Raw genomic sequence first — 25,664 nt, forward strand, 5'->3', positions numbered from 1 at the left:
TGCCCATCACAGGAAGGGTGCAGAAGAGGTTCACCATGATGTTGCCTGGATTAGAGGGTATGTACTCCCAGGAGAGGTTGGTCAAAGTTGGAGCGGTGCAGGCTGAGGGGAGACCTGATGGGAGTTTATAAAATGGTGAGATTCTGGGCAGCAAAATCCAGTCAGTATCTTTTGTTCCCAGGGTGGAAATGCCTAATACCAGAGGGCAGCATTTAAACTGAGAGAGGGTAAATTCAAAGCAGACGGGAAGGGCAAGTTTTGAACAGAGGGTGTGGGTGTCTGGATATATCTGCCAGGGCGGTGGTGGAGGCGGATACGATAGTGGTATTAAGGAAGCTCCGAGATAAGCATCTGAAATTTCGGGGAATGAAGGGAGACAGGTAGAAGGGATTAGGTTAGTTAAGAATTTAGTTACTAGTTTAATTAGCATGATGCAAAATTTGTGGCTGAAATACCAGTTCTGGTTCTGTACTGTTCTATGTTTGGCTGAGATCTTTTTCTGACTGATTTCATTTACTGGTGCCAGTTTTCCCTCCGTTGAGTAGGTGGTGGATGGTCATATGAGCAGTTGCTGCGTACCAGTGATGACAGGCAGATAATCTCTGAAGGGTATTGATACTGGCTGCGCTTACCCAACTTGTAAAGACACTGCCCAGAAGGCAACAATGGCAAACCACTTCTGTGGAAAACTTTGCCAAGGACAATCATGGTCATGAGACCATGATCACCCATGTCATACGACACGACACATAATGATGGCGTCATACGACACAGCACATGACATTGATGATGATGTTTGTCCTTCTAGATGCATTGGAACGAATGGCCTGGGCTATGTAAGAGTGAATCTACACAGCGATCAAAGAAGACAAAGAATAACTCTGTGGAAATGGAGGAGAACACATTGTACAGTACACACAAGGCCGGTAAGGGAGATTCTCTCTCACTTCTGTTCAGTTCGTGCACAATTCTACATAATTATTCAAAAAGGACATATTCTGAGATATCTCCACTTGCGATTAGGAGACTGAGGCAGGGTGTCTGATGATATGTGATCGTCGGTAATAAATCTGGTTAGGAGTGGTTGGGTGACTGACTGCAGCTGTTGACTAGTGTCTAGATGTACAGTATGTGTAAGAGACAGGAACAGGAAGCTGGGCAGAGTCAGCTAGACCAGTTTGTGTTGAACGGGAACACTGGCACACACCAGACGGTTTGAACAACCTGGACATTCCACAGCACCCCCGCCCCTCCCCATTGCTTTTAACACAAACACTAAGAAAAAGGATTTTCTAAAATTTATAGGAGTACGGAATTCAGTTGGGAGAACAAGAAATATGTCTGCAAAGACTGCAGATTGTATCTGGGGCTCCCAATGTGGCCTCCTCTACATTGAAGAGCCCCTGGCAAGGATTGGGGAACTGCTTCATCGAACACTATCACTCTGTCCGCCAGAACAGGTGGGATTTCCCAGTGACCACCCATTTTAATTCTACTTCCTATTCCCTTTCCAACATGCTGGCTTACAGACCCCTCGATGAGGCCATATTCAGGCTGGCAGAGCAACTTCTCATATTCCTTCAAGCTGACAGTGATTTCTCCATTTTCCTGTAATTTTTCGCCCTCCTCTTCACTCTTTTCCCTTTCCTCATTCTGGCTCTCTCTTCACCCCCTCTCTTCTACTCAGCTGCCCATTACCTCCTTCTGTTGCCCCTCCTCCTTCCCTTTCTCCCACGGTCCACTGTCCTCTCCTATCAGATTCCTTCTTCTTCAGTCCTTTACCTCTTCCACCCATCACCTCCTGGCTTCTCACTTTGTCCTCCAACCCCCACCCCGACACCTCCCTCCTCACCTGCTCTCACCTCTCACTTGCCAGCTTGTACTCCTTCACCTCACCCCCCCATCCCGTTCTGGCTTCTGCCCCGTTACCCTCCAGTCCTGATGAAGGATCTTGAACCAAAATCTCGACTGTTTATTTGCCTCCATAGATGCTGCCTGACCTGCTGAGTTCCGCCAGCATTTTGCATCTGATTGCAAGAAGAGCCAAGTGTCCTGACCTCAGGCTAGATTGCTGGAGCTCATGTAAGCCATGGGTAGAGTTTGGATATTTAGGGTTAACAGCAGTGAGTTACATGGTTAAAACTCCATCCTTCTTGTCAGAGGACCTATCATGACTATCACGTCTGGAGGATTTCTGCTGTGGGGTCTGTGGTTAAATTTTCCTGCCGGGTGTATGGACTTGATTGTACTATTGTTTTGGTGGGGAGAGAAAGGCTGGTGGAGAAACAGCTCAGCTGCACTTACACAGGATCCAGAATCTCTCACAGGCAGCGAAAAAACATAGAACATAGAAACCCTACAGCACAACACAGGCCCTTCAGCCCACAAAGCTGTGCCGAACATGTCCTTACTTTATAAATTACCCAGGGTTACCCATAGCCCTCTATCTTTCTAAGCTCCATGTACCTATCCAGGAGTCTCTTAAAAAACCCTATCATATCCACCTCCACCACTGTCGCCGGCAGCCCATTCCACACACTCACCACTCTCTGTGTAAAAAACTTACCCCTGATATCTCCTCTGTACCTACTTCCAAGGACCTTAAACACAAAATACTCTGCAGATTCTGGGGTCAAAGCAACACTCACAACACGCTGGAGGAACTCAGCAGGTCGGGCAGCATCCGTGGAAACGATCAGTTAACGTTTCGGACCGAGACCCTTCGTCAGGACTGAAGAGGGAAGGGGCAGAGGCCCTATAAAGAAGGTGGGGGGAAGGTGGGAAGGAGAAGGCTGGTAGGTTCCAGGTGAAAAACCAGCGGAGCAACACCTCATATACCGTCTGGGATGTCTCCAGCCCCTTGGTATGAACATTGAATTCTCTAATTTCCTGTAATTCCCTTCCCCTCCCTGCCTCTATCCCTATGTCACTCTGCCCCCTCCCCTAGCTGTCTATCACCTCCCTCATGGTTCCGCCTCCTTCTATTACCCATTGTGTTTTCCCCTATTCCTTCTTCACCTTTCCTGCCTATCACCTCCCTGCCTCCCCTTTATCTTTCCCCTTACTGGTTTTTCACCTGGAACCTACCAGCCTTCTCCTTCCCACCCTCCCTCCACCTGCTTTATAGGGCCTCTGCCCCTTCCCTCTACAGTTCTGACAAACGGTTCCGGCCTGAATCGTTGACTGATCGTTTCCACGGATGCTGCCCGGCCTGCTGAGTTCCTCCAGCGTGTTGTGTGTGTTTCAAGGACCTTAAAATTGCGTCCTCTCGTGTTAGCCATTTCAGCCCTTCAGAAAGAGGTCTGAAGTTACAGTTGCAGGGAAATGTTTTCAATCTGAAAACTCCATGGATATATTTCAGAAGGAGTTGTGATGAAAGGCTTCTCTGGGATAGAAGCAGGCTGAGATGCCATCCTTGGTGATTTTACTGCATGAAGTGTTCATGCAGAGTGATGTGCAGCTTCGGTGAGTTGGTATCATTTCAGCAGGTGGCAGAGTACATCTACAGGGGTACTGTAGGGTGGCACGACAGCACAGGTGGTTGCAATCTAGAATTCATTGCCTGAGACTGTGGCGGAGGCTCTTCCAATATTTAAAAAATATCTACAGAAGCATGTAAACTGCAAAAACATAGAAACCTATAGAAAGTGTGAAAGCCTCAACAGAGTGGATGTGGAGGGGATGTTTCCAATGGTGGGTGAGTCTAGGACCAAAGCGCACAGCCTCAGAATTGACGGATGTCCATTTGGAACAGACGTGAGGGGAATTTCTTTATCTAGAGGGTGATGAATCTGTGGAATTCATTGCCACAGACAGCTGTCAAGGCCAAGTCATTGGGTATATTTAAGGTGGAGGTTATTAAATTCTTGATTAGTTAGGGCATGATGGGATATGGGGAGAAGGCAAGAGATCGAGGTTGAGGGGGAAAATAGGTCAGACTCGACGGGCCAAAGGGCCTCATTTTGCTCCTATATCTGATGATTATGGTCTGGTAAGTGGGATATGTAATGGAAAATGGATGAAATGATAGCATAGTGTTTTGCGCCAAGCTTTACAGCCCTGGCAACCCAGGTTCATTTCTACTGCTGTCTGTATGCCCTCTCTGTGACCATGTGTGTTTCCTCCTGGTGTCCCAGTTTCCTCCCACATTCCAAGGGTGGCTTAGGGTTTGTACGTTGTGGGTTTGCTACATTAGTGTCAGAAACGTGGTGACACTTGCGGGCTGCCTAGCACCATCTTGCTGATTCGATCCGATGCCAGCAGCACATTTTGGAGTATGTTTCATTGTTCGTGTGTCAAGTCGTGAGGGTTTCAGACCCTGGTCTGAGGGCAGTCAGGTAGTGGCCAGAGCTGACAGAAGGAAAAGTCCAGCTGCTAAGAATTGAAAACAGCTCTGTTGTGGGACAGATCAGTGTGTAAGATTGTGAATTACGTATAGAAATTGAGCTCGTAGCCTGGGCTATATTCAGTTCCTGACCTTTCCGAATGAAGGTGGGAAATAATTCTACATATGAAAGGACTTGGAAATCTGGGACTGCAGATAATAGAAAACGTTCAAAAGGACAAAGCTGTTTCGTGTTACAGGACCGTCAAGATAAAAATGAGCTTTCACTTTTCATCTTGTTCCATCATTCTGCAGTCAATATTAAAATGAATATTAAAATATCCTACTCTGACGTCATCAGTAAGGTGGTTACAAGATGCTGAATCCCCTGAAATATTGAGAGGAACTGCCAAGACCAGAGAGGGAACTGTCATGAAATCCCTCACCACGCAAAGTGTAGGCAGGTACTAGCAGTGTGAATCTGAGGGACTGCAGCAAGCGTACAAGGTGCTAGAAATCAGCGGAAGCCTGAGGGTTTGAGCAGCACTTATGAGTAGTGGAGGCACTTGGCATGGCAGGCAGCATCTAAAGAGAGAAGTAAACAGTTTTTGGGTCAAGACACTTCCTCAGGATGGAAGTATTCAGTGCTGTGGTAGCATAGTGGTCAGCACAGCGTTATTATAGCTCGGGGCGTCAGCGTTCAGAGATCAGTTCAGGCATCCTCCGTAAGGAGTTTGTACGTCCTCCCAGTGGAATGGCCGGGATTTCCTTGGGTTTCCTTCCACAGTCCAAACACGTCCGGAGTACATTAACTGGTCGTTATAAATTGTCCCGTGATTAGGCGCGGGTTGCTGGGGTGTGTGACCCAAAGAGCCAGAAGGACCTGTTCTACATTGTATCCAGATAAATAAAGAAAAGTATTCAATATTTGCAGAAGTACTTGGTGTCTCTGTCAATGCGCTCAGAATAACCTTTAATAACTAACTAGCCTTATTAACTAGATTATCTACAGTTTATCAGATTACAGTTTGCATGAACCAGCTGATTTAAATTTATTTATCAAAATCTGAATCAGGCATATGTTGTCTTTGTGGCAGCGATACATTGAAGTACATAATAAAAGTTGTAAATGACAGTTTTTAAAAAGTTAAATTAAATTTGGTAAGTAGTACAAAAAGAGGGAACGAAAAAGAAAAAAGTAGTGAGGTGGTGTCCCTTCGGAAATCGGAAGGCAGAGGGGAAGAAGCTGTTCTTGAATCGCTGAGTGTGTGCCTTCAGGATTCTGTACCTCCTCCCTGATGGTAACAGTGAGAAGAGGTGATGGGGGTTCTTAATGATGGATGCTGCCTTTTTGAGGCACCGCTCCTTGAAGCTGTCCTGGATGCTGGGGAGTGTCATGATGGAGCTGACTGTGCTTACAATTTTCTGCAGCTTATTTTGATCCTTTGCAGTGGCAGTACCCCCACCCCCCATACCAGCCAGTTAGAATGCTCTCCGTAGTACACCAGTAGAAGTTAGCGAGTGACTTTGGTGACGTACTAACTCTCAAGCCCCTAATGAAATATAGCCACGGTAATGCCTTCTTTATAGTCATATGGAAATGTTGGGCTCAGGTTAGATCCTCAGAGATGCTGGAACTTGAAATTGCTCACTCTTTCCACTTCTGATCCCTCAGTGAGGATCGGCGTGTGTCTGTCATCTTACCCTTTCTGAAGTCTACATTCAGTTCTTTGGTCTTACTGATGTTGAGTGCAAGGTTGTGCTGCGACACCACTCAATTAGCTCATCTATATCAGTCCGGTACGTCTTCTCGCCACTGTCTGAACAAAGCTTCTTTGAAAAATGCAATGGCTCCTTGACTCCTGGGAACCTCTGGCCCATGAAAATGGAACTGAAGATCTCGAGACCATGTGTTAACAGCATCCAGAGGTTCCGTAACAACACCTCACCTCAGAAACTACCCTCCCACTCTGTCCCATCAGTAACTGTACCTCAATAACTTCTCACTGATCAGAGAACTCTTTCTGAAGTCAGGTAGGTTGTAAAACACTTCAAGAAAATGAAAAATCTTTTGAGTTTGCTTTTTCTTGAAAAGTGGTGACTTTGGGTGACATCAATGCTCCCACTCACCCTAGTTTTGGCAGAAACCCAACTCGTTCAGTTACCAGCACGACTGACTCACACTGGAGTGGAAATAGTTTTGGCAGAAGCCCAATTTGTTCAGTTACCAGTACGACTGAATCACACTGGAGTGGAAGTACTTTCTTTTTACCAATTACCTAAACAACTATATGGATGCTGCCTGACCTGCTGAGTTCCTTCAGCATTTTCTGCATGTTTCTTTGGATCACCAGCATCTGCAGATTTTCTCATGTGTGGTGAAGAGTGGTTAGTTTTGGATCAGTTCTCTCCCTAGTGATGTCCATAAGATCATAAGACCACAAGACATAGGAGCAGAATTAGGCCATTCAGCCCATCGAATCAGCACCGCCATTCCATCATGGCTGATCCCAGATCCCACTCAACCCCATACACCTGTCTTCTCGCCATATCCTTTGATGCCATGACTGATCAGGAAACAATTAAATAACACCTTAAATATACCCATGGACTTGGCCTCCACCGCAGTCTATGACAGAACATTCCACAGATTCACTACTCTCTGGCTAAAAAAATTTCCTTCTTACCTCTGTGCTAAAAGGTTGTCCCTTAATTTTAAAGCTGTGCCCTCTAGTTCTGGAAACCCCCACCACAGGAAACATCCTCTCCACATCCACCTTATCTAGTCCTTTCAACATTTGGTAGGTTTCAATGAGATCCCCCAACATTATTCTAAATTCCAGTGAGTACAGGCCCAAAGCTGCCAAACGCTCCTCATGTGTTAACTCCTTCATTCCCGGAATCATTCTCATGAACCTCCTCTGGGCTCTCTCCAATGACAACACATCCTTTCTGAGATAGGGGACCCAAAACTGTTGACAATACTCCAAGTGCAGCCTGACCAGTGTCTTATAAAGGCTCTCATTACCTCTCTGCTTTTATATTCTATTACCCTTACAATAAATGCCAACATTGATTTGCCTTCTTTACCATTGACTCAACCTGTAAATTAACCTTTGGGGAGTCAGTCCCTCTGCACCTCTGATGTTTGAAAACTACCCCCCAGGCGCTCCTCCTGACTGCCTGGGATTTCCAACCAAAGAGAGCAACCCACATTCGGTGGCCTCTTTATTAGTACATCTGTACGTTAATGCAGATATGGAGTCACAGTCATAGAAAATTACAACACAGAAATGGGCCCTTCAGCCCATCTAGTCCATGCCAAACCATTTAAACTGCCTACTCCCATTGACCTGCATGGGGACCATGGCCCTCCATACCCCTACTATCCATGTTCCTATCCAAACTATGTTGATATTGAGCTCGCATGCACCACTTGTGTTGGCAGCTGAGCCCACACTCTCATCACCCTCTGAGTGAAGATGTTTCCCCTCATGTTCCCTTTCAATTTTTCACCTTTCACCCTTAACCCATGACCTTTAGTTGTAGTCTTACACAACCTGAGGGGAAAAGTCTGTTTGCATTTACCCTATTGATACCCCTCATAATGTTGTATACCGCTATCAAATCTCCTCTCAATCTTCTATGTTCTAAAGAATACAGTTCTAACCTATTCAATCTTTCCTTATAACTCAGGTCCTCGAGACTCAGTAACATCCTTGTAAATTTTCTCTGTATTCTTCCTTATTTACATCTTTCTTGTAAGTAGGTGACCAAAACTGCACACAATTCTCCAAATTAAATCTCAGCAATGTCTGAATTGAATTGACTTGACTTTATTACTTACATCCTTCATATACATGAGGAGTAAAAATCTTTATGTTATGTATCCATCTGAATGTGCAATGTATAGAAATTTATAATAAATAGTATGTACAACAGGACGGTCAATATAGCATAGAAATACAATTGTATCAGCGTGAATTAATCAGTCTGATGGCCTGGTGGAAGAAGCTGTCCTGGAGCCTGTTTGTCCTGGCTTTTATGCTGCAGTACCGTTTCCCAGATAGTAGCAGCTGGAACAGTTTGTGGTTGGGCGACTTGGGTCCCCAGTGATCCTTCAGGCCCTTTTTACACACCTGTCTTTGTAAATGTCCTGAATAGTAGGAAGTTCACTTCTACAGATGCGCTGGGCTGTCCGCACCACTCTCTGCAGAGTCCTGCGATTGAGGGAGGTACAGTTCCCATACCAGGCAGTGGTGCAGCCAGTCAGGATGCTCTCAATTATGCCCCTGTAGAAATCTGCTACACTCAATACTTTGATTTATGAAGGTCAATCAGTCAAAACCTTGCTTTATGACCTTATCAATCTGTGACACAATTTTCAATGAATTATGGTACGATATTCCTCGATCCCTTTGTTCTACCACACTCCTCACTGCCCTACCATTCACTGTGTTAGACCTACCCTGGTTGGTCCTATTGAAATGCAACACTTTGCGCTTGTCTGCATTAAATTCCATCTGCCATTTTCAGCCCATTTTTCCAGCTGATGCAGATCCTTCAGCAAACCACGATAGTCTTCTTCACTGTCCACTGCACCCCCAATCTTGGTGTCATATGTAAATTTGGTGATCTAGTTAACTAAATTATCATTGATATAGATGACAAACAACAACAGACCCAGCACCAACCCCTGTGACACTCCACTAGTCACAGGCCTCCAGTCAGAGGGGCAACCGTCTCCTACCACCCTCTGGCTTCTCCCACAAAGCCAATGTCTAATACAATTTATTACCTCATCTTGAATGTTGAGCGACTGAACCTTCTTGATATCTAATCAGCTAACCATGTGGAAGCAACTCAATACATTCAGTTGTTATTCAGACTAAATATCAGAATGGGGAAGAAATGTGATCTAAGTGACTTTGTCTGTGGAATGATTGTTGGTGCCAGACAGGGTGGTTTAAGTATCTCAGAAACTGCTGATCTCCTGCAATTTTCACTCACAACAGTCTCCAGAGATAACAGTGAATGATATGAAAAACAAAAAGAAACATCCAATGGGCAGCAGTTCTGTGGGCAAGAAATGGCTTGTTAATGAGAGAGGTCAGAGGAGAATGGTCAGACTGGTTCAAGCTGACAGAAACGCAACAGTAACTCAAATAACCACATGTTACAATGGTGGTGTACAAAAGAACATCTCCGAGTAGACAACACATCAAACCTTGAAGCAGATGGGTTATACAGCAGAAGTCCATGAATATTCAAGGGAGGAGAGGAGAAGATGGCAGCGTGACGCAGCTCGCAGCGGCCACTCCGGTGGTGATGTCTGTTATTTGTCAAGTAGGGTGCCGTGCACAATCCTGATTTGATGGAGACGGACGTGAGAGTACGGAGGAACATCTGGTGAAACTTCTGAAATGCCTGCTTCGCTGCTGCTGCTACTGTGTGGTCCAGAATCTCTGGAGGAAAAGGCCCCGAGTCCTCGGCTTTGCTTGTTGCTCGGCGGCCGGGGCGGGTTTGAAGCGCTTGGCAGAGGATGGTGCTCGGTGTCGGAGGTCTGGTCGGAGGTTTGAAGTTTTCGGAGGGAATCAGAGTCCGCTGCGGTTGGGTGCTTCCAATAGTGCTGCATCAGCAAGTTTTCTGTGCTTGGAGGTTCATGGCAGGGAGAGTTTCTCCCTTCTACTGTCTGCATGAGATGTTGGGGCTATCGAGACTTTGAGACTTTTTTTTACCGTGCCCATGGTCTGCTCTTTATCAAATTACAGTATTGCTTTGCACTGCTGTAACTATATGTTATAATTATGTGGTTTTGTCAGTTTTAATCATGGTTTGTCCTGTGTTTCTTGTGATATCATTCCAGAGGAACATTGTATCATTTTTTTAATGCATGCATCTCTAAATGACAATAAAGAAGGACTGAGTGTCCTCATAATCTAATGTACAGAAATACGTCACGGCCATTTTATTAGGTAAAGTGGCCACTGTGGGTGTATTGGCTTTAATTTGGGAAAGAGCACAGTGTCAAAATAGAAGCCAGATAGGGATCGTGTTCCAGCAGCCAAGATACGCCTTTTAGTGCTGCGCTGTGCATTGTAGATGGAAACAGTGATGGTGTTGGGCCTGGAGTGTAAGGAACTGACCTCCACATTTTACAGTCAATTGCCACCAATATGAGGTGTCGGTGTAGTGGGAGGATGGGGAACACGAGCATTGAATGTGTTCCTCTGGACAAAGCTGAGAAGGTAAAACATGATGAGCAGACTTGAAAGGAGAAAGCTCCGAGCTCACCAGCCTGTGTTGTGATACATACCCTTCCAGGAAAGGAGAGACAATGCCAACCTCACCGCTGTCTGACTCCACAACCTGAGCCACTCTTCCCTTGAGCACTGGAGTGACCACCTCTCACATGGGCACCAGAGATTCTGCGGATGATGGAAATCCAGAGGAATACCCACAAAATGCTGGAGGAACTCAGCAGGTCAGGTGCATCTTTGATAATAAAGGTGGAAGGTTATAGGAGGAAGGTTGAAAATCTGGCCGAGTGGTGCCATAATGAAAACTTCTCACTCAATGTCAGCAAGACCATGATGACATCCATCAGTCTCCAAGGACAATGAAAACATAGTGTGCACTCCTGGTCAGTTCGTTGTAGAATTGCAATGCCTGCGGTGGCTGCACAGTCCAATTCTGGGGTGGTAGGACCTGCTGCAGTTTTTGCAAGTGAATGTTGTGCCAGGCTGTGAATGTTGTGCCAGGCTGTGGAGACTGTGCCAGGCTGTGGTGGTTGTGCCAGGCTGTGGTGGTTGTGCCAGGCAAGTGGAGGTTGTGCCAGGCTGTGAATGTTGTGCCAGGCTGTGGAGGTCGTGTCAGGCTGTGGAGGTTGTGCCAGGCAAGTGGAGGTTGTGCCAGGCTGTGAATGTTGTGCCAGGCTGTGGAGGTTGTGCCAGGCTGTGGTGGTTGTGCCAGGCTGTGGAGGTTGTGTCAGGTTGTGGAGGTTGTGCCAGGCAAGTGGAGGTTGTGCCAGGCTGTGGAGGTTGTGCCAGGCAAGTGGAGGTCGTGCCAGGCTATGAATGTGGTGCCAGGCTGTGGAGGAACTGATGATGCTGCTTCCCTTAGCTGTCTGCGCTCTCTCTTGGCATCCCGCTGCTCTTCTCTCTTCTGCCCGCTCCTCTTTACACTTGCCTTGATGGTCAGTCTCCAGCTGCTGCAGTCGGCTACCATGACTTCCCTGGTTGTAGAAGAATGCTCCCTGCTTCCATGTTGCGCTTACAGGCATCTCTATAATGCAGGGCTGGTCTTTCAGTGGGTCTGGTGCTGATGCGGGGGATGTCCACACAGTATGTCTTTGTGGAGCCGGCTGCCCTCCATGCAGCTGACGAGACCAAGCCATTATAGGCGACCCACAGTGAGGAAGGCGACCATGCTTGTGATGTCTGCTTTTGTTAAGGACGATCTTGCTTGGGCCGTGGTCCAGGATGGTTCCAATGCAGTGGAGGTGGAACATGATTAGGCTGCGCCCTTGGTGCGAGTAGGCCGCCCATGTTTCACTGCTGCCAACCAGGAGTGCACTGAGCACACAGGCCTGGTAGAGCTTCATCTTGGTGTTCTTGATCGACATGAGTTCTCCCAGACTCTTGTTGCAAGGCAAGACATCATTGCCACTGCTCTGCGGATCTGCTTGCTGAGTTTGACATCGAGGGAGAGGTTGCTTGAGATGGTGGAGCCAAGACAGGTGAACTGATCCATCACGTCAAGGGTGTAGTCGCCTATGCAGATGTTTGGTGTGTTGTTGACATCTTGGCACATGATGTTTGTCTTTTTGAGGCTTTAATAACAAAGTGTCTGATGCAGCTAGGCTAGGAGTCATGGTCAGATTCCACCGGGGCATTGAAGTCTCTGAGTAGGTACAGGTTCTCAGAGGCAGGCAGCCTTTTGATGGTGGAATCGAGGTCCTGATAGAACTGCTCCTTTGTTTCCACAGAGGCACAGAAGGTTGGTGCGTAGACGCTCAGAATGTTCAGTGTGCCTGAGGAAGTGGCAAGGCAGAGGATGTGCACTGTGCCTCTGGATGGTGGTTCCAGTGAGGAAAGCGCGAGTTTCTCGCTGTAAAAGCCACGCAGCTGTGGTTCCTCTGGTTTCTTCCCCTGCCGGAAGAAGGTGTGGTCTTGTTCTCTGAGGCTGCCGACTGAGGGGAATCTGGTCTCCTGCAGCAATGCCCATGGTCAGCTTTTTGAGCTCACAGTCAATGATGTCGGTCTTCCTGTTCTCATCGACATGTCGTAGGTCATTGGAAAGGGCAGGACACATGGTCCTGACATTCCAGCTCACCAAACTTAGGGTTGGAGATTTCTTTTTCCTTCTTGGTGGTCTTTGCCTGGTGCAATGTTTACAGTCTGCTTATTGAGACCATACTCTGGGCTCCAAGCATCCATTGAAGCAGGAAGACTTAGGCAGGTCAGCACCTTATTAGCTGGGGGCTGCCCAGCTTGAGGTAGAAGGTAGCTGACCAGGGAGACATGAATATCCCTCTCACTGTCGAAGACAGTCCGTAGCGCCTGTTACCTACACCAATCGGTGAGGTCTTAGCACTCGTAACTGCTGCCTCTGTCACTGCGAACAACGGCACTGGAGAGATGTCTCCCGAGCACAAGCCTGGGCAGGAGGTGCGGAGATCTTGGGATGCCCAGTCGTCAAGATCCCCCTCTCGGCCTCACCAGTGTAGTCCAAAGGAAAGCTTGTGAAGCGATACGTTTGGCACCAGCTTGGCTGCAGGAGCTGCCGGAAGGATGTTCAATGATGTCCAGCCGCCTTAGGGGCTTCAGTCTGGATTTTCTGTCTCGGTTTACTCCCATAGATTTTGTCTCTCCTGAGGCTGCCCACAAGACTATGGGGCTACTTACTCATAGCTGGATCATGTTCGTTAGCACCAGGATGTGGGCCTGCGTGCTACGTGTGCAAAGGCCAGACCTCCTCCCTGTCCTCTGTAGTTCTGCCTGAATCCAATGGGTGTTCAGTTTCTGGCTGTCACCAGCGAGGAGGCACCACATGAGACTTGTTGTTGGAGATGCTGTGTACGGGCAGGGAGAGACACACACATTCAGCTCTCCTTTTCACGAGACTGCTAGCCAGCACTGGAAGCTGAAAGCAAGAGCAGCAAAGCACTGCCACACGAGATGCATCACAACAGCCATTTTGACAAGACCAAGCAGCTGACTATTGACTTCAGGCACAGAAACCGAGAGGGCCATGAGCCAGACCTCAATGGAGTATAAGAAGTGGAGAGGATCAGAAACTTTAAATTCCTTGGTGTTACTGTTTTGGAGGACCCGTCCTGTGTCCAATACTGTACACAAGTGCGATTATGAAGAAAGCACAACAGTGCCTCTACTTCCTTAGGAGTTTGCAAAAATCCGGCATAACATCTAAAACTTGAACAAACTTCTATAGATACAGTGCCTACAAAAAGTATTCAGCCCTCTTGGAGGTTTTCATGATTTATTGCTTTACAACATTGAATCACAGTGGATTTAATTTGGCTTTTATAATACTGATCAGCAGAACAAAACTCTTTCATGTCAAAGTGAAATCAAATTTCTACAAATTGGTCTAAATTAATTACAATTAGTAAACATAAAATAATTGATTGTATAAGTATTCACCCTCTTCAAGTCAGTATTTAGTAGATGCACCTCACCCTAAGGGTGAGGGTGCCAGGAGTATTCATTACCCCAGGTGTGTGGGTGTCAAGAGTACTCGTTACCCTGGGGTGTGAGGGAATCAGGAGTACTTGTTAACCCAGGTGTGTGTGTGTGTGTGTGTGTGTGTGTGTCAGGAGTACTTGTTACCCTGGGGTGAGGGAATCGGGAGTACTCATTATCCGAGGGATGAGGGTGTCAGGAGTACTCATTGCCCCAGGGGTGAGGGAATCAGGAGTACGTTACCCCAGGGGCGAGAGTGTCAGGAATACTCATTGCCCCAGGGGTGAGGGAATCAGGAGTACGTTACCCCAGGGGTGAGGGAATCAGGACTACATTACTCCAGGGGTGAGGGTGTCAGGAGTACGTTACTCCAGGGGTGAGGGTGTCAGGAGTACATTACCCCAGGGGTGAGGGTGTCAGGAGTACGTTACTCCAGGGGTGAGGGTGTCAGGAGTACTATTTAATCCAGGGGTCAGGGCGTCAGGAGTACTGGTTACTCCTGGGGTGAGGGTATCAGGACTCATTACCCCAGGGATGAGAATATCAGGAGTACGTTACCCCAGGGGTGAGGGAATCAGGAGTACATTACTCCAGGGGTGAGGGAGTCAGGAGTATGTTACCCCAGGGGTGAGGGTGTCAGGAGTACGTTACCCCAGGGGTGAGGGAGTCAGTAGTACTCATTACTCCTGTGGTGAGGGTATCAGGAGTACTGGTTACTCCTGGGGTGAGGGTATCAGGACTCATTACCCCAGGGGTGAGGGAATCAGGAGTACGTTACCCCAGGGGTGAGGGAGTCAGTAGTACTATTTAATCCAGGGGTGAGGGAGTCAGTAGTACTCATTACTCCTGTGGTGAGGGTATCAGGACTCGTTACCCCAGGGGTGAGGGTGCCAGGAGTGCTGGTTACCCCAGTGTTGTGGATGTCAGGAGTACTCATTACCCCAGTGTTGTAGGTGTTGGAAGTACCGGTTGCCCCAATGTTGAGAGTGCCGGGAGTACTCGTTACCCCAAGGGTGTAGGTGTCAGACGTACTGGTTACCCCGGTGTTGTGGCTGTTAGGAATTCAGGGCTGATGGTGATGTACGGTTAATGTGGGCCAGAATTCAGTGACTGGTGTGAATGTTGCTTCAAAGCTGTCTGATTGTAGGCTTGGAAGAGAAGGAGTCCATTCAGCCCCTTGAACCTGTGCTCACAACAGGGAGAAATGTTCCTCCGTCATATACAATATATGGGAAGTGAGGGCAGGGAATGTGAAGCATCAGCTGTTCAGTGTTGTCATTCTCTCCAACTGGATCAAGGTTAATCCCTGTGATATCCTTATCCACATCTCCTGATGTCTAACCATATTGTCTTATCCAAAGAACAATTCCACTGTGCTTGGTGTTAAACTGTCCAGTCCTCATCAGCTTTATGGATGAAAGTTCTAGGTTCCCCATTCTGTGCACAGGGTTTGGTGTGCACAGGAAGATCTCAGAAGCTGCTGTTCCTACCAATGTCAGGCCGAGGGTGGAGTCAGTACTTTGCTGTGTTCTGGTCTGTAGGGATAGACCTTGAGGAGGTGGTGAGGCTTCACCGTGTCCTGCACCAGCTCTTCCAGCTGCAGGCAGGAGTGAAGTAAAGTCACATCATAGAGACATAGAACACAGCAGCACAGAAACAGGCCCTTTGGCTGATCTAGGGTGTGCCAAATTTAATACTGCCTAATCCAGTCAAACTGCATCCAGACTATACCACTCCAAACATGCACCTATCCAAATTTCTCTTAAAATGTTGAAATGAAAACCACATCCACCACTTCTGCTGACAGCTCTTTCCACATTCCTACCACTCTCTGATGAATGAAGTTCCTCCTCAGGTTCCCCTTAAATATTTCCCCTTTCAACCTTAACCCGTAACCTCCAGCTCTAGTTCCACTCAACGTCAGTGGGAAAAGCCTGTTTGCATTTTCTCTGTCTATGCCCCTCATAACTGTGTAAACCTCTATCAAATCTCTACTCATTCTCCTAGACTCCAGGGAGTGAAGTCTGAACCTGTTCAGCCTTTCTCAAGTGCCCAAGTACCAGCAACATCCTTTGAGTTTTCTCTGCTCTCTTTCAACCTTCTTGATGCCTCCTGTTGAGAGAGGCACACGTCATGGAAAAGGCTCTTGTCGGAGTGGCTTTCACAGTTTCCTGCTCTCGGCTCGCCTCTGACTCTCTCTGGCTTCTCAAGACTCAGTGCAGAGCAGATGGTCTCTGGTGAGCGGCTTTGTGTGGACACTGACCACAGTGGTGGGAACGTCACACTTTGTCAAGTTTTAGCAAACATGTGCTTTAAGCACAGACACAAATCTTCACAGCTCTGTGTGCTGCGAGGCAGATCAGCAGGAGGCATGGGCAGCTTCATTAACTACAGCTAAAGTCTGAAAATGCCAGCTGGTTTCTTTCATTTTTGATATAGGCTTCCCAAATAAAATGTGATTATGTGATCTTGAGGTTTACATTTTCCACTTCAGGAAATATCAAGACATCAGCCACTGGCACGTGGGTGGACTGTCTTCTCTCACCAGGTTGTGGGGCCTGCCTGAAACTGAGGCCTGAGCTCTTTCAATCACTATGGTACTGTGGGAAGGGCAGCACTGAGGGAGGGTCACATGGGCAAATGGCCCTACAGACAATGGGGAGGTAGTTCCTTTGGCCAATGGGGGAACAGCCCTTTGAGCAATGGGGTGACAAGCCTTTTGGCCAATAGGGACACGATCCCTTCATCCAACTCCTTCATCCCACTGGGGAGACGGTTCCTTTGCTGACGGGGGGCAGGCCCTTTGTCCAATGGCGAGAAAGGCCCTTAGGCCTAATTGAGATTTGCACTGAATGTATGAGTAATGGCGAGATCATCTGAACTGAGAGACAATAAGTTCAATCATTGACCTCAGTACCTTGATCTTCATTAAAGTAAAGACAATTCAACCTTTCTTTGCCCTGGTCCAAACAATTCATTTATAACAAAAGACCTCTGCTGGTCCCAAAGTTGAAAGTGGCTTCACACTATCTCAAAGACTTAATTTTCCGAGATGCCTGCTCTTGCTATGAGAGTGAGCTTGTCATGCTTTATTGTATTGTTGATAAGATCTTGCATACTTCCTTTTTGAAAGAACACACAGAGACAAGTATCCTTCCTGTGCAGTGAGGTTTCAAAACGAGCCCATCAAACGCAGAGAGCAGAACTTCCCCATCACATTAATTCCAGAGGCAAAGAGCAGAACAAAAGATGCAGCAGATTCCAGCCCCTGTTCCTCACTGCACAGCCTGTGGGTCACTGCACTCCACATCAGGCATAGATTGTGTGTGTGTCCCTGGGTGTGTGTGTGTGTGTGTGTGTGTGTGTGTGTGTCTGTGTCCGTGTGTGTGTGTCTGTGTCCTTGTGTGTGTGTGTGTGTGTGTGTCTGTGTCCCTGTGTGTGTGTGTGTGTGTCTGTGTGTGTGTGTCTGTGTGTGTGTGTGTCTGTGTCCTTGTGTGTGTGTGTGTGTGTGTGTGTCTGTGTCCCTGTGTGTGTGTGTGTGTGTTACCGACAGGGCTCTCAGACAAACGATGATCATGGAATGCTGTGAAATGACAAAGATCTTTGGTTCAGATTTTCCACCTCCTGCTCACTGCTTCTCTGAACTCGCTTGTTCTTGTCTTTTCTTAGCGAGAGAATGGATGAGCAAAGTCCTCAGTTAAAATAAATAGACCTTACAGTCTGCTGATTTTTGCCTGAGGCAGCTTACTGTGCATAAACCAGCCTTCCCCACGCCTACATTACCAGGGGTACAAATCATCAGAATCAGTATGTTGAAAAATTTCCTGCTTTGCGGCAGAAGTACGGTACAAGACATAAAATATTACCATAATTTACCAATAATATAGAAGGTTCCTGATTAAAATTTTGTCCCAGCAATGATGAGAAAATCAGGGTGTGTTAAATGATTCTACTGATACCCTTCCTGAGTCAGGCCAGGAATGGAAAATGAGCGTAGAACTGCCAATGTCATTTACGTCTTGAGCTGGTAAACCACTTCCTGCCTTGAATTGCCTGGCCATAAATCCCTTGTATAATTGACACCTGTCAGCGCAGTCAGGAAGTGGATAACCCGTAACTGTGTAAGTCCCACCAATTTATTGTTCTTGTGGGAGGTTTAGAAGGAGCGCTGCTCTCTCTGACACCAGTGATGTACCAGCCCTGAGAGTGCCTGACAGGACAATACAGGTTAAACTTTAAAGACAAGAGGTTCTGCAACTTTATTCTGTGTCTTACCCATTGTACCTGCCCTGGAAACACGTGATTGAACAGTGTAGAGGGAGTTTAAAACACAAGGGACTCTGCAGGTGCTGGAGATCTTGAGGAACGCACATAAAATGCTGGAGGGACCCAGCAGCTCAGGCAGCATCTACGGAGAGGAATAAACAGTTGACATTTCTCATTGATGCTGCCTGGCCTGCTGAGTTCTTCCAGCATTTTGTGTGTGTTAGAGGGAGTTTTAACCTGTGATGTAGCTGCCCTGGAAGTGTTTGCTGGGTCAGTGTAGAGGGAACCTGTGCTGTAACTGTGTCTGATGGGGTAGGGGCTGCTTTAGTCTGTACGTGACTCAGGATGTATCTCCCTGTGTGTGTTTGAAAGGACAGTGTAGAGGAAGCTCAATTCTGTAGCCAACACATTTTTCATCTGGAGAGCTCTGGATCGATGTAAGCTTGTCTAAAGTGAAAATGATGAGGTTGGAATCTGAACCTCCGACATCCACATCAGTCATTCTTGCTGGGAATTGATTCCAATCCCTGGTGAAAGCTGCAGGGATGGTGGGGGAAACAAGCACAGGGAGTTCAGGACACTTGGTCTGGACACAATGGAAGACATACTTACTAATAGTTTTACAAAGAAGAATATCAGTAACCAGTTACAGGACTGTTATCCATTTGATGTCTATGAGATAAAGAATATCACCTGGGATCGCTCAGGGAAAGATGGATATGACTGCTCTGAAACTGGATGATGAAGGGAGAGAGAAAAACACAGAGAGCTGGGAGAGAGGGAGAGAGAATGAGAGAGAGACAAAATAGAGAGAGAGTGAGCAAGAGAGGTGAGACAGCGAGTGAGAGACAGAGAGAAAGGGAGAGAAACAGAGACAAAGGTAGAAAGAGGACAAGACAAAGAAACGGATAGAGAGAGGGAGGGATACACACAGAAAGACAGAGAGAGAGAGAGATTCTCACTGGATGCCCCCTGACTTCCACCCACCTACCTTCCCCCTCACCTGGTCTCACCTATCACCTACCAGCTTGTACTTCTTCCCCTCTACCTTCATCAATGTGTTTATTTACATCCTCAAAAAATTCAATCAGGCTCGTAAGGCACAACCTGCCTTTCACAAAGCCATGCTGACTATTCCTAATCATATTATGCCTCTCGAAACATTCATAAATCCTGCCCTCTCAGGAACTTCTCCATCAACTTACCAACCACTGAAGTGTATGTTACTTTGGATTTCCAACATCTGCAGAATCTCTTGTTTTTGTATGGGATGTCCAGAGGTTCTGAAAGCTATTGTGGAAATGCAGCTCTCATTTTTTTTTAAGCAAGTCAGTTTTAAACTTTTCTTTCCGATCCAATTACAAGAACTGACAGTGTTGTGAGCTCTTGCAGTGAAATGAGTGGTGGGTGTGATATGCTGCGACTGCTGCTTGTGAATGGAAAATTGACAGACAGAAACCACCGTTGCAGTTATTCAGTAGCCTCATTGCTCTTCAAGAAAAACTTTTCTGATAACCTTATCTAAAGAGCTGTAAAGGTTGTTAGTATGTCAGAACAAACATCACACCAAGGATTTTTAACTCCAACTTGCTTGGTTTATTTGTGGGCCATTTAGAGAACAGGAACTGGCTGGAGGTTTTCCAGCACAACAGCATAAACAAATCCTGCTGAGAGCATGTCAAAGGCAAAGCCTCATATTCTGAGAGCAGATGGAGAGGCTTGGAGAGTGTTGGATGCCTCTGCTTTTAATGCCTGCAGTTGTTGAGGTGGGACACAGGTGGGAGTGTATAAAGGAGATGTGGGGATAAGGACAATGATGGATTACATGGCTGGGAGGTGGACCACAGGTTACAACAGGAAATAGAAAAGGCAAGTCAGAAGGGCAATGTCATGGTAGTCATGGGAGATTTTAACATGCAGGTCGATTGGGAAAATTAGGTTGGTAATGGATCTCAAGAGAGTGAGTTTGTTTAATGCCTAAGAGATGGCTTTTTAGAGCAGTTTGTCGGTGAGCCTACTTGGGGATCATTATACTGGATTGAGCGTTCTGTAATGAACTGGAGGCAATTCAGGAGCTTAAGGTAAAAGAACCCTTAGAAACCAGTGTTCACAATATAATTGAGTTCCACTTGAAATTTGATAGGGAGAAAGTAAAGTCTGATATAAGAGTATTTCAGTAGGGTAATGGAAAGGAGTTGGTGAAAGTAAATTGGAAGGAGCTGCTGGCAGGGATGTCAGCAGAGCAGCAATGGTGTGTGTTTCTGGGAAAAAGAGGAAGCTGCAGGATATATGTATTCCAAAAATGAAGAAATTACTTAGGTAAAATAGCATAACCATGGCTGACAAGGGAAGTCAAAGCAATTGTAAAAGCAAAAAAAAGGCATACAACAAAGTAAAAAATAGTGTGAAGGTAGAAGTTGTTAAAAACCTACAAAGACCAACTAAAAAAATCATTTGAAGGGAAAAGATGAAATACGAAAGTAAGCTGGCAAATAATATCAAAGTGGATAGTAAAAGAATTTTCAAGTATGTTAAAAATAAAAGAGAAATGAGAGTGGATATAGGACCGCTGGAAAATGAGGCAGGTGAAATAATAACGGGGGACCAGGAGATGTCTGATGAACTAAATGAATATTTTGCCTCAGTCTTCACTGTGGAAGATACTAGCAGTATGCCTGATGTTGTAGTGTGTGAAGGAAGAGAAGTGGGTGCAGTTACTGTTACAAGACAGAAGGTGCTCAAAAAGCTGAAAGACCTAAAGGTACATAAGTCACCCGGACCAGAGGAACTGCACCCTACGGTTCTGAAAGAGGTAACATTAGAGATTGTGGTGGCATTAGAAATGATCTTTCAAAAATCATTGAACTCTGGCATGGTGCCGAAGGACTAGAAAATTGCAAGTGTCACTCCACTCTTTAAGAAAGGAGGAAGGCAGTAGAAAGGAAATTATAAACCAGGTAGCCTGACCTCAGCAGTTGGGAAGATGTTAGAGTCAATCGTTAAGGATGAGGTGATGGAATATTTGGTGACACAGGACAAGACAGTACAAAGTTAACATGGTTTCCTTCAGGAAAAATCCTGCCTGATGAACCTGTTGGAATTCTTTGAGGAGATTACAAGCAGGATAGATAAAAGGGATGCAGTGGATATTGTATATTTGGATTCTGAGAAGGCCTTTGACAAGGTGCCACACGTGAGGCTGCTTTGCCAAGTTAGGAGCCCATGGTATTACAGGAAAGTTACTAACATGGTTAGAGCATTGGCTGACTGGTAGGAGGAAGCAAGTGGGAATAAAAGGATCCTTTTCTGGTTGGCTACCCATGACTAGTGGTGTTCCGCAGGGGTCGGTGTTGGGACCACTTCTTTTTATGCTGAATATAAATGATATTGATGATGGAATAAATGGCTTTGTTGCCAAGTTTGCAGATGATATGAAAATTGGTGGCATGGCAGGTAGTGTTGAGGAAGCAGGTAGGATGCAAAAGGACTTAGACAGATTAGGAGAATGGGCAAGAAAGTGGCAAATGAAATACAATGTTGGAAAATGCATGATCATGCACTTTGGTGGTAGAAGTAAATATGCGTACTATTTTCTAAACGGGGAGAAAATCCAAAATTTTGAGATGCAAAGGGTCTTGGGAGTTCTTGTGCAGAACACTCTAAAGGTTAACTTGCAGGTTGAGTCAGTGGTGAGGAAGGCAAATGCAATGTTAGTATTCATTTCAAGGGGTCTAGAATACAAGAGCAGGGATGTGATGCTGAGGCTTTATAAGACACTGGTGAGGCCTCACCTTGAGTATTGTGAACAGTTTCGGGCCCATCATCTTAGAAAAGATGTGCTGGCATTGGACAGGGTCCAGAGGAGGTTCACAAAGATGATTCCAGGAATGAAAGGGTTATCATATGAGGAACATTTAATGGCTCTGGGTCTGAACTCGCTGGAATTCAGAAGGATGAGGGGGGGATCTCATTGAAACCCTTTGAATGTTGAAAAGCCTAGACAGAGTATATGTGGAAAGGATGTTTCCCATGGTGGGAGAGTCTCGGACAAGAGAGCACAGCCTCAGAATAGAGGGGCCCCTTTCAAAACAGAGATGCGGAGAAATTTCTTTAGCCAAAGGGTGGTGAATTTGTGGAATTTGCTGGCACATGCAGCTGTGGAGGCCAGGTCATTGTGTGTATTTAAGGCAGAAATTGATAAGTTCTTGATTGTACGTGGCATCTAGGGTTACGGGCAGAAGGCCGGGAACTGGGGTTGAGGAGGAGAAAGGAAAAGTATCAGCCATGATTGAATGGTGGAGCAGACTCGATGGGCCAGATGACCTAATTCTGCTCCTATGTCTTATGGTGTTACGGATATCAGGTAGGTCACAGTAAATGCCAGGAAACTGCTGATGCTGGTCAGGCAGCATCTGTAGAAGGAGAAACAGTGAACGCTTCAGTTAAAAGGTAACTCTATTCCACTTCCCATGGTTGTTGCCTAACCTGCTGGGTATTTCTAACAATTCTGCTTTCAGAGGGCACAGACAGGCAGAAGTGTCCTCTGTGTCATTGAGGCACACAGACTTAAATGAGCTATGCTAATTATTCAAATTCAAGTTCAGTTCACTGTCACTTAACTGTACACAGGTACACCACTAGCTGAAACAATGTTCCTCCAGATCAAGGTGCACAACACAGTATGTGTAACTCACACACACAACACATAAAGTAACGTTACCACAAATAAATTAACAAATAAAAGATGCGTTAATGACACAAGTTAAAAAGTAAACAGTATAATGTTACCAGTGCTTCATACGTGATGTCCGGGAGTCCAGTAGTCTTATGGAACCTAGCTACACACACACACACAGATATATCTACCTATAGTCTTGGGCAGATATCTATATCACACAGATATATATATATATATATATATATATATATATATATATATATATCTATATCTGCCCAAGACTTTACACAGTATTTGTAAATGTGGAGCAGAGAGTGAGTTTGTAGATCTGGTGGAGTAAAGGATATTTGAAATGGCAAGAGTGGTGTGTCACAGGAGGGGTGTGGGACTGGTTATTGGGGTGGGCGATGGTGCGATGCAGACACACCCAGCCCTGAAACATCAGGCAAGGTCATTTGATTCCGAACAATCGGTTTATTGATTATTACAGAATGTCTCTCTGGAGCTTCCCACTCCCTCCCCTCTCCCATCCCCTTTTCCCAACCATAATTCCCCTCTCCCTGCCCCTTCCCACTCTCAGTCCACAATAGAGACCCGTATCATAATCAGGTTTATCAACACTCACATATGTCATAAAATGTGTTTTTTTGAGGCACCAGTACAGTGCAATACATAAAATTACTACAGTACTGTACAAAAATCTTTACATACACATTTCGATTTGATTCTGATTCTCCGATTGCTGCTGCTCCTGTCAACTCTGTCTCTACGCTCATGTTCCATTATTTGCTGTTGCCTCCATCTGCCCGTCTGTTCTGCTCTCTCATGCCTGAGGAAGGAATTTACCTTCAATATGTATTCGCCTCACTCCAACCCCAGCGCTCCAGTGCACACTCATTAAACTTCATCGTTTTCACATTCCACTGCGCTATTCCAATGTAACCAATTTCAGTTTAAAGGATTTCTCTCTGGTTTAACAGCAATAAACCTCAAGAACAATCTTATTTCGTGTTGGTTCTCTGTCATGTCCGATGATAACAGGAGAGCTGTACAGGAGAGTTTTTAAAGTGGAGAAGCCTTTTCACTGGGGCATTTCTACTCTCTTGATCTCAGAAGTCGGGGTCCAGTGGTATGAATAGTCGTCAAAAACTGGGGTCTTCCTTGTTTGCACTAATGACCCTGACATTTTCAGTGCCTTGTCGCACCTTTTGCTCTCTGTGGGGTGTTGCAGTACGGCCCTCCCTGGATCTCACTACAGATCTCATCTGCTCAGTCTGCTGGAGCTAGCTTTCCATGCTGAGGCTGAGGAATGTTTCTGTCCCACTGGGGTATACAGCTGCCAGCTACCTCCAGCTGGCTTAGCCCACCTTCTGAAGAAGTGTACCGGGGTGTGGCCACTGTCACATACAAACAGCTTCTTGCAGCCACAGGTGAGAGCTTTGGTCCGGAGAGGACCAACAGTGAGTGAGCTGCCCTGGAATGGACCCGACCAGCTCCTTCACCAGAGGTGCTACCCCTCCCTCGACACCCATACACCTGATCTTATTTCTGATAAAGGAATAATACATATTTATAACTTTCTAAGTTAATGTCTGAAAACATTTAATGTAAAGTGAAATGTGAAAAAGTAGTTTTTGTTATATTGAGCATAACCATTCACCTCATACGTTATGTCAACCTGTCAATCTTCAGGCCAAGTCACCTCGGGATGTGCTAATCTTCTTTCTTTACTTATTGAGATACAGCACGTAGTAGGCCCTTCTGGCCCTCTGAACCGTGCCATCCGCAACCCCCGATTTAACCCTAGCTCAATGATAGGACAATTTACAATGACCAATTAACCTATTAACTGGTAGGTCTTTGGGACTGAAGGAGGAAAGCAGAACACTCGGAAACCCAGGTAGCACAGCCCAGGACTGTTTGTGACTGTACGTGCTGGGTCGTTTCTCTGTGTGCTGTGTTTTGTACCTTGGCCCTAGAGGAACGATGTTTCATTTGGTTGCATACATGTGTATGGTTGAATGACAGTAAATTTGAACTTGAACTTTGAAACCATTTGCAGTCTTGGTACCCACCAAAGTCCTTTACTGGTGTAAGCCTGGAAAACAGCAAATTCAACTCTGGCATGTATCTGTGAAACAGTGAACCCGATCGTTTGGTTTCATTGTTGCTTGGGAATAAATATTGTCTGGGACTCTGAGAAAATCTCCCACCTTGAAGGACTGTGGGATTTTACACACCCATTGGCTAGAAGAGCCTTTGGAAGAAAAGCATTCCGGGCATCCCCTCTTCTCATTGCTACCAGTGGCCTGGAGGTTCACCTGAAGTACACACTCCGTGTCTTAGGGACAGCTTCTTCTCCTCCACCATCAGATTTCTGATTGAACAATGAACCCACGAATACTACCTCAACATTTTCCATCTCTTTTTGCACCAATTATTTGCTTTTCACATTTCTTATTGTAACTTTAATCGTTGCACTGTACCGCAAAACAAACTTCACAACATATATCAGAGATAATAAACCTGATTCTTGTTCTAATTGACGAGAACCGGGTCTGTCACCCGCTCCACCATCCACGACTCATGTTCTCGGTATGCACCATTTTTCTGCTCTATTCCTTTGATTCCTCTCATATCCAGAAATATATTGATTATTAGTTGAGCCTCCACACCCTTAAACTGTACAGAA

At 46.0% G+C, this 25,664-nt stretch overlaps 1 protein-coding gene across 1 annotated transcript in view; it reads left to right on the plus strand.

Annotated features, from left to right (window-relative positions):
- The window catches only part of LOC134350311 (docking protein 2), an 81,729-nt gene that overhangs the window by 43,047 nt on the left and 13,018 nt on the right, over positions 1-25,664 (plus strand). The window contains exon 3 of the mRNA XM_063055356.1: positions 809-926. Within this exon, the coding sequence (XP_062911426.1) occupies positions 809-926 (118 nt within the window). The remainder of the gene's footprint in view (positions 1-808; positions 927-25,664) is intronic.

The sequence above is a fragment of the Mobula hypostoma genome, chromosome 8, assembly GCF_963921235.1.
Source record: "Mobula hypostoma chromosome 8, sMobHyp1.1, whole genome shotgun sequence".
NCBI classification, from domain to species: Eukaryota; Metazoa; Chordata; class Chondrichthyes; order Myliobatiformes; family Myliobatidae; genus Mobula; species Mobula hypostoma.